Consider the following 9,814-nt stretch of genomic DNA (forward strand, 5'->3'; position numbering starts at 1 on the left):
TGTGTGTGTGTGTGTGTGTGTGTGTATGTGTGTGTTTTGACAGAGGGCTTCACTATGCTGCCCTGGCTAATCTGGAACTTACTATGTAGACCAGACTGCCCTCAAGATCACATGTACACCCCAACCCCTTTGCCTCCTAAATTCTATTCTGGGATTAAAGGTGTGCTCCATCACAGGCAGCTTTTTTTTTTTTTTTTTGTCCCGAGACAGGGTTTCTCTGTGTAGCCCTGGCTGTCCTGGAACTCACTCTGTAGACCAGGTTGGCCTTGAACTCAGAAATCTGCCTGCCTTTGCCTCCCAAGTGCTGGGATTAAAGGCGTGAGCCACCACTGCCTGGCTCACAGGCAGCTTTAAACTATGCTTCTTAATAGAATCATTTTTTTAGTCATATCACCAAATAATGGCATTTGCTTTTGCAAATAACATATTTACATTTTCCAGAGTATTTGCATGCATATGTTGACTTACTGTGGTCTTGGCACTCTTCCTGAAACAGGGAACTAGCTCCCACCGTCTAAAAGGCACTGCGCTAAGTGCTCTCTAGGTCTCCAAGACTCCTTGTAAAACCCTCTGAGTGGAGCATTCCTGTGCCCATCAGCGGAAGGGCTCAGAGGGACAAACGTGCCAAGGTCACCCAGCGATATAGGAGCAAGTCAAGTCTAACACTGATTCTTCAAACTGTTTCTCCGGCAAGTGACAAGGATGTGATACCTTTGTGGTAGAGACGGCTGACTTGGAGCAAGATTCTCTATTACAGCTCCATAACCCTTTCCAATGCAGTATTCAAAGGAACACTCATTTCAGTGGGAGCTACTCTCAGGGACTGAATCGCACACAGAAATGTCCCTTGGGGGCTGGAGAGATGGCTCAGCGGTTAAGAACACTGACTGCTCTTCCAAAGGTCCTGAGTTCAAATCCCAGCAACCACATGGTGGCTCACAACCATCCGTAATGAGATCTGACGCCCTCTTCTGGTGTATCTGAAGACAGCTACAATGTACTTACACATAATAAATAAATCTTTAAAAAGGAAAAAGAAAAAAGAAAAACAAACAAAAATGTCCCTCAACGTACTTTTGGCAAATATGCAAATTTGGAAAATCGTGTTGATTCTGAGTATTTGTCATAACTTGGTAAATCTGGCATTCTGATTGTTGACTTCTGGCAAGCTAGCTGTTTACTTGCAATAGAATGGGTTCATAAAGAGCTTTGTATTGAGTGTGAACCCTTCCCCCTAACAGACGGAATTCATTTTCCATAACAATCAGACACATTGGTAACTTACCTAAAAACATCATTAGAGTGGTCCTGGTAAAAGCAGCCAGCATCATCCCCACCATGGTGGTAAAAATGCCAATATAGGCGATGTGAATATCCTTCAAACAGTAAGAAAATAGCCAGATGCCTAGGAAACTACTTAAAAATGAGACACTGCCCAGAGCTGAACCATAGCCAATGTAGACCTCATTCCAGCAGAGCGGGGGGCCCAGCTCATAAAGTGTAAAAACTGGGGCGATTCCGATTATCACAAAGAAATAAATGACAAGGGTAAAAATCAGTAGACAAAGCAAAGCCTGCCGCTTGCTGGAACCATTTTTAAAAAGCCTATAAGTCCGGTAAAATAGGTCCTTGAGGCTTTCCATACATGACATAGTCACAATCTGAGATGAAGACTCCTTTATGGGGTCACTGAGGAAAAATAAAATGTAGGCCAGGTTGACTATAAGAACTACGGAAGTGATGAAATAGGACCACACAAAACCCAGTTCTCGGATAAAATAGCCAGATGACAGGCCCGTTAGCCCAGTAACGACTCCGAGCATGAAATCCAGGATGGCTATCCGGATGATTCTATGCTTGTATTCTTTCTGTTGGTCTACAATGTAGGCGAAGCAAGCCCCCCAGAACGTGGTGTAATTCCCAAAGAGGGCGCCAATAACGGTGGATGCTATCAGAAGCTGGAGAGGAAGGTCAAAGTAGCACATCACGCACAGCCAAGAGTTGGTACCCAGAGAGCCAAGAGATGACAGGACCATGGGAAGTTTCCGCCCGTGGTTGTCACTGCTCGCTAAGAGCATGAAGGTAGACACCAGACCAGGAATTAAGGCACTCATTTCCACCTGCAGGTTGAAGAGAGATGCCTTTTTCTGAACTTCCTGCAAGGACAAAGACAAAGGGTTGGCGGGAGGTCCCGGGTATGTGAGGGAATGGTAGCATTACGTTTTCATGCGGTTCATAAAGCACGTGTTAGAAGGTAACGCACCCACACTTCATCATGAGATCCACACACCTTGCAAGGTAGAGAGTCAAAACTACAAAGAGAAAAATGTGTGCCTTGGTGTGTCTGTCTATACAATGGGCACATGCATGTCACAGACACTGGTGTTGGCAATAGAATGGTATTCTCCCATTCCCACCCCACCCCACCCCACCCCATCCCCGTAAACCATCTGCACTGCGACATCATTGTGACTCCTGTTCTACACCCTCGGTGATGACGGCCCTTTCTGTGATATGTCTTCCTGCCTAGGCTTCAGGAACAAAGCGAACATATACACTTCGTGTCTATTTGCTTGGTAGTTGTCTTAGCTAAGGTTTTAGTGCTGTGAACAGACACCATGACCAAAGCAACTCTTAAAAGGACAACATTTCTTTGGGGCTGGCTTACAGGTTCAGAGAGGTTCAGTCCATTATCATCAAGGTGGGAACATAGCAGTGTCCAGGCAGGCATGGTGCAAGAGGAGCTGAGAGTTCTACATCTTCATCTGAAGGCTGCTAGTGGAAGACTGGCTTCCAGGAAGCTAGGATGAGGGTCTTACACCATAGTGACACACCTACTCCAACAAGGTCACACCTCCAAATAGTGCCACTCCCTGGGCCAAACATATTCAAACCATGACAGTAGTCTCTAACTAAGCGGACCTCCGCTCCCCTTTAATCTTTGTGTCCACTGACAGAATTCATGAGAATAGATTCCTTCATTTACTAAAGAAGCAGCGAGATAGACCCTGAAGAAGAGTCTTGCATTGTTTAAGACAGTTGCAGTCATGGACCAAGAATATGATGACAAAAGACAAGAGGCACCAGGGCACGCTTGGGGAGCTGTGACACTCACTATGGCAGCCATTTGATGGGAAGAATTTGGGGCTATTTAAATACATTATGTGGGACTGGAGAGATGGCTCAGTGGTTAGAAGCGCTGGCTGTTCTTGCAGAGGATCCCGGTTTGATTCCCAGCATCCACATGGTGATATCTAACTCTTGTAACTCCACTTCTAGGTCATCCAGCATCTTTTTCTTGCCTCCACAGGCACCTAGGTATGTACACAGTGCACAAACGTGCATTCAGGCAAAACACACACACACACACACACACACACACACACACACATACACACATTTAAAAAGTCTTTCGAAAACATATTATGGGGCTTGGAGAGATGGCTCAGCGGTTAAGAGCACTGGCTGCTCTTCTAAAGGACCGGGGTTCAAATCCCAGCACCCACATGGCACTTCACAACTGTCTGTAATTCCAGTTCCCGGGCATCTGATGTTCTCACATGGAGGCAGAACAGAACACCAATGTAAAGGCATATTGTGTTTGCCATGTTTTAGTTTTGTCTGACTCATACACGGGGCATGTTTATAATGTGAAATACTGTCTGTGAAGAGCAAAAGGCCCATGCTGTCGGAGAGTAGCCTGATGACTAATGAGCCATTAAAAAAAAAAAAAAAAAAGAGTGTTTTTCCTGCCCTACTATAACCTAACCTACAGGGGGCCAGACCTTTGTCTTCCTACTCTCCGAGTCACTAGCTCTGAGGACAGTCCTGAGCATACAGGGCAGGCTCTCAGTGGGTACCCAGTGAACACATGGCTGAAGGAGATAAGGCCTTTGCCCCTTACAGGCAGTAGAGGATACTATCTAACGATTGTGTCTGTCACTGCTTCTTCTGTGGAGGGAATTAAAACTTACTATGATGGGAGGCTTAACACTGAGAGACATCTGAATTGCTCAGTACAAGGCCTAGACCGTGTTCAGTACTGAGTCTTGCCTGTTCCATGAGTAGCCGTCAGGTAAGTATTTATCGGGTAAATATAAAGACATCTTTTAACCAATTTCTCAAGCAGGTTTTCCCCTTGGGGTTCCTGTTCCCATTGATACTGGTCCACCCAAGTCTGTCTTCCCCTTTCTTCTGTTAGTTCTCACCCAGTCTTGACCAGTCACTGCCTCCTCTGTAGTCTGGAAAAATTGTTTGTTGCTTTTTTTTTTTTTTTTTTGATTTTCCAAGACAAGGTTTCTCTGTGTAGCCCTGGCTATCCTGGAACTCACTCTGTAGACCAGGCTGGCCTCGAACTCAGAAATCCACCTGCCTCTGCCTCCCAAGTGCTTGGATTAAAGGTGTGCGCCACCACTGCTTTAAACAAGATCTTTAACAACACAAACTCAAAGAAACAGACTATGGGCCTGGAGAGATGGTTCAGTGGTTAGGAGCGCTGGCTGCTCTTGCAGAGGTCCCAGGTTCAGTTTCCAGCACTCACATGGTGATCCACAACCATTCGTAACATCAGTCTCAGGGGATCTGATGCCTTCTTCTGCCCTCTGAGCGCACTGTACATCATACATACAGGCGGGCAAAACATCCATACACTTAAAATAAAAACATCTCTTTAAAAAAAATTGCCTGAGAAAAACAGTCTCTGTTATCAGACTCCTGTTATCAATTTACTACATGAGAAGCAATTATTTAACAAGGAAAGGGAGTATCAAGTGGTTAGAAAATCCCTTCCTCTACAAAAGTCATCAAGCATGGCTAGAACCCACTTCTTTCCTTCTTAGCCAAAAGCACCAGCTACGGCGTGAGGGCCCCGTGGAGATTAAGCCCATTGCCTGGGAGAAGCATGGAGGTGAGAGTTCTGGTTACAAGGCTCCAAGAAGGTGGAGCATAAACACACACACACACACACACACACACACACACACACACACACACACACACACACACACACACACTGTGGNACACACACACACACACACACACACACACACACACACACACACACACACACACACACTGTGGTGATTTGAGTAAAAATGGCCCCCATAGACACTTGTTAGTTCATGTGACCTTGTTGGAGGGTGAATGGCAGTGGGGGATGGACTTCTAGGCTTCAGAAGCTCAAGCCTGGCCTAGTGACTCTCTCTTCCTGCTGCCTGCTGATCCAGATGTAGAAATCTCAGCTCCTTCAGCACCGTGTCTGCCTGTGTGCCCCCATGCTTCCCACCATGATGATAATAAACTTAACCTCTGAACTGTAAGCCAGCCCCAATGAAATGTTTTCCTTTGTAAGAGTTGCCATGGTCATGGTGTCTGTTCACAGCAATAGAATACTAAGACACACACACACATGTATGTATGTATGTATGTATGTATGTATGTATGTGTTAATAAAAAGGGTTGGGAAATAAGACTTCCCCTTAAGATACAGTCTCTCAAATATCGAATATTGGTATGAGAGCTCAATTTATTCTTTAATTATTTTTAGTTTTGGGGGCAAGGTCTCCTTATATAGCCCGAGTTGGTGTCGACCTTGTAACCCTCTGCTTCTCACTCCCTGGTGCTGGGATGTTCCAGAGTAATAAATAAGGTTTATTATGACATATTTGGTAGTGACAAAGATTGAACCCAAGGCTTTGTGCGTGCCAGTAAGCCCTCTGTCATTAAGCTATATCCTCAGCCCTTGGATTTTTGAGATAGAGTGTCTTTCTAAGTTTCCCAGGTTAGCTTTGAACTTGTGATCTTCTGGCCTCTGTCTCCTGGGGGCTAGAATTACAGGCAACACACCACCATTCCAAGTTTAGTTAAGGTTCTTCTTCTTTCCACACCCTGAGATGTCACATGCTAGCACATAGGCACCTGTGGGTGTATTTGTTATTGGGATGTGTCATAGTCAGCTTCAGTTGTCAGCTTGACACACAGTCAGCTTGGAGGACGGAACCCCAAAGGGGGAATTGCCTCCACCAGACTGGTCTATGGCCTTGTCTGTGGGCATTTTTCTTGATTGTTGATTGTGAGAGAGGGCCCAGCCCACCGTGGGTGGCACCATTCCTAGGCAGCTGGTCCTGACGGCCTAAGAGAGGTAGCTGAGCAAGCTACGGGGAGGATGCCATTAAGCAGTGTTCTCCCGTGGCCTCTGCCCTGCCTTCTTCCCTCCATGATGGGATCTAACCTGTAAGCCAGGTAAACCCTCTCCCCTTCCACGTTGGTTCTGGTCAGCGTTTTATCACAGCAACCAAGATGCAGACTCAGACAAGAAAGACAGACAAATATGTCTGATCAGGACAGGGCTCCCTGTCATAATGCACAAGGTCCTTTTATACACAACGGCACTTGGAGCCAGGTGATAAGAAAGGAACCTTGATTTTCTAGTACTCTCCCAGGGCTGGCTCCTTATTTTTTAAGGTGACCAGTATACAAACTCCTAGCCGCGTATTTGGAGATCGAGGGGCCAAGATCATACAACAGAGCCAGTTGCTAGAGATGGAAGCTCTGAGTAGGAGACCAGGCTTTCCGATTCAGATGGAGGAAGGAGGGTATTCTCCAAGAAGTCATACAAGGACAGCATCTTGAAAGGGCCCAGAAGGAAGTGATGCAGGCAAAAAACGAGGCTGTCAGCCTCCTTCTTGTCCTGTCTTAGCTGTGGCCAGCAAGGTAGGGATGGACAGGGGAATGGGGATAGGGTGGGGTGGGGTGGTGGTTTCTACTTCTCCACTTTTAGGGAAAGCACCCGAGATCTGAGGGCACCAACTTTGGGGAACAAGAACTTTGGAGTACGAACAGTCTCTTGGCGGGGCCGTGGTGCCTCACACTTTTAACTCCATCACTCGGGAGGCCGAAGCAAGTGGATCTCTGTGAGTTTGAGGCCAACCTGGTCTACAGAGCAAGTGCCAGGACAACCACAGCTACACAGAGAAACCCTGTCTTGAAAACAAAACAAAACAAAATAAAACACAACAACCCCCCCCCAATAGTCGCTTGAATATTAGTCCAAGTGAAAACAAAAAAGGAAAAGAAACATCAAATTGGAAGTTTGCCTTAAAGCAAAATGAGACCACACTGCTCTATGCAGTGTGTGTGTGTGTGTGTGTGTGTGTGTGTGTGTGTGTGTGTGGGTGTTGGTCAACAACTAGAGATGGAGGAGCCAACCTGGGGAGGGCTGAAAACAGTCCCTGACTCAATCTCAGAAATGATGAGCCCCTGGAACCTTCTCAGTCCTGGGAAAGATGGATCTTGAAACATTTTTTCTTTTAAGATCGGAGGAATCCAGCCTAGGCCCTTGGACATCATAGTCATGCGATCTAGCTTCTTCTGTCCATTCATCCGTCTGTCTGTCTGTCTGTCTAGGCATCCTTTTGCCCCTTTATTGTTGTTATTAATTACCTTGAGACAGGGTAGCTCAGGTTGGCCTTGAACTCACAACCCTCCTCCAGCCTCCTGAGTGCTGTCTTACAGGCCTGAGAAGACTTTGAAGAGGGCAGTGAACCACTGGTGAGGCCCTTATGACTCTTTATGGCTGTGCTGTCCCCACGGCTGGTCCGAATGCTCTATTCCAAGAAAACTCTGCTCAGCAAGAGGGCATGAGTGAGGATAGGCCTTGGCCATGCAGGGGAACTTTGTCCCATGCAGCTTCTGCCTGCTATCTCGGGCTGCTGCGGAGACCTCAGGCCTTTCCATGGGCACTCTCTGCGGGTCCTCACCCCAGGCTCATTTGCGGGTACAGAGAGACCCTCCAATCAGGGAAGGCAGCTGTACAGCTGCCTCCACCCCGTCTTGTCTGTGCAGGTGAAGGCAGTGCCAATCTTTTGTTGCCACCAAATATCCCTAACGAACTGACTCGCTGGCTCGCGCTCGCTCGCAGTTCTGAGCTTGCAAACACAGCCCTGTAGAGAAACAGCTGATGTCTCCTGAACCCTGCTTGACAAAGCTTGCCTCGGGGCTCATGAGAGTGATGACAAAGCTCTTGTTAGATACACATGGAACGGAGGGAGGCCCCACCATGTATAGCTAAATCGTTTTTTAGGATACTGAGAGCTAAAGTAAGCACTCCGCCAGTCCACATGTGGATGCAACTCCAGGGAGCCCAGTTTATCTTATCTAAGGCAGCCTCCTGACCTCAACAAATGCTGCCCCGCCCCCATGGGAGCCAGCTGACACTGGTCCAATGTCTCAGACTTTTGTTTTCAAGAGACCAACAAGAGTGGGTGAGATTGCAGTGAGATTTCCTAAGGATAAAAGAACTGGTCCCACAAGGCAGGTGGGGGTGGGGGTGGGGACAGGGGTGGAAGTACATTAGAGAGTTAGAAAGAGCCAGATTAAAGGTGTCAAGAGGAACTATTAACCGAAATAGGAATGGAGAGAAAGCCGCTTAATTTCATTTTTTGGGGGGGTGGGGGGTGGGGTGGGGTGTCACACCTTGGAGAGCCTCTTTGGTTCAGGAACCTGTTTCCATTCCCTGTTGACTCCACGATGGGAGGTTTTAATTTTAATTTCTTACCTCCCGGAACGCAAAGATGGAGCTGCTTTTGTTTTGGTCACACTCAGGGGCATTGCTGTTGGAAGCAAAGCTGTAGTTACCGGTTTCTTCCCATATCCTCCGGTACACGTACTGCGCTGTCAGCGGGATGGTCAGAGTCATAGCAAACGCGTTAAGGAGAATGGCGGGCTCTATGAATGAAATCTTCATATTGCTCAAGTGGGCAGGCCGAGTCTATTGCGGGGTGGGGAGCGGGGAAGGGGAGAGAAACGGGGGGCGGGGATAGAAATCATCAGTTGATTTCTTATCCCAGAGGCTAAATTCTCAAAAGTGGGGAAGTTAGAGCAATGTGTCATAAACAAACATGAGCAAGCAAAAAGTGTTCCAGATTTCTGAGAGAGTGCCCTTGCCGGGAGAGGGTACCCTAGTTCGCTTAGAGGAGGGGGGGGGCTCTCAGGACTAAGTCACCGCCCGCCCCCCGACTCCGCTTAGCTAATACAGTGCTGAGCCGAACAGCACCGGCTGGTTCCCATAAGGTAAACAATGAAGTTCCCCGGGAACCCGGAGGTTATGTAATTATTAGTATTTTGGCTGCAGGTTAAGGACCTTGTAAAAAGCAGCTCCCGATCGGAAGAGGAGTTTAGTTTCTGTTTTCGTTTTTAAAACTCACCCCACGGTTACAGTCTTCCTGCTAGGGTAGGCACAGGTGGGACCGTGTTCGGGACTGTGTTCTCGGTTACCCAGTGCGGGGCGCAGCGACCCCCCCCCCCGGGGTTTTCAGCACGGTTCGCCGGCTGAGGACAGCCGAAGGAAGGGGCAGTGAGGTGGAGCTAGACTGCAACAGGGGACGTCCCTTGGGACAGGACACTCGAGCCCTGTTAAAAGGCAAAGAGAGATAAGCGCACCTCCTGGACTCTGGTGGCCCTGACTCAGTCCCCGCCGCTCCCTGCACGCCGCCGCACTCTCTGTCTTCGGACCCTAGTAGTGACTCGGCCGCCTAGCATCATCACTCAGCCTGGAGCTGGTAATCTTCGGCCGGAGCTGTCACCCGCTTCCCTAGCTCGCTTGTGATTGGGTCTGGCGGCCGGCGCCCCCGCAGCGATTGGTCTAGCGCCGTGTCATTCTCTTGCACCCGCCCCCGAAGGTTCAGCGGCTGAATCTCCCCGAGTTGCTGGGCAAGTTAGGTGATCCCAGCAGCCCCGCGAAGGTTCTGCTAAGCGTATCTGGGTAGGATTATTAGGTTTCGCTGTAGCGCCGTGGAGCCATAGGCGGATCGCCCTG

General features: G+C 48.2%; 1 protein-coding gene across 1 annotated transcript in view; it reads right to left on the reverse strand.

Annotated features, from left to right (window-relative positions):
- Nucleotides 1–9,558, reverse strand: part of Slc46a3 (solute carrier family 46 member 3) — a 15,872-nt gene extending 6,314 nt beyond the window's left edge. The window contains exons 1-3 of the mRNA XM_021187252.2: nt 9,439–9,558; nt 8,555–8,767; nt 1,286–2,156 (exon numbers count right to left, since the gene is read on the reverse strand). Coding sequence (XP_021042911.1) covers nt 1,286–2,156; nt 8,555–8,743 — 1,060 coding nt within the window. The 5' untranslated portion in view covers nt 8,744–8,767; nt 9,439–9,558. The remainder of the gene's footprint in view (nt 1–1,285; nt 2,157–8,554; nt 8,768–9,438) is intronic.
- Between the last annotated feature and the right edge of the window lie 256 nt (nt 9,559–9,814).

The sequence above is a fragment of the Mus pahari genome, chromosome 23 (genome assembly GCF_900095145.1).
Source record: "Mus pahari chromosome 23, PAHARI_EIJ_v1.1, whole genome shotgun sequence".
NCBI lineage: Eukaryota > Metazoa > Chordata > Mammalia > Rodentia > Muridae > Mus > Mus pahari.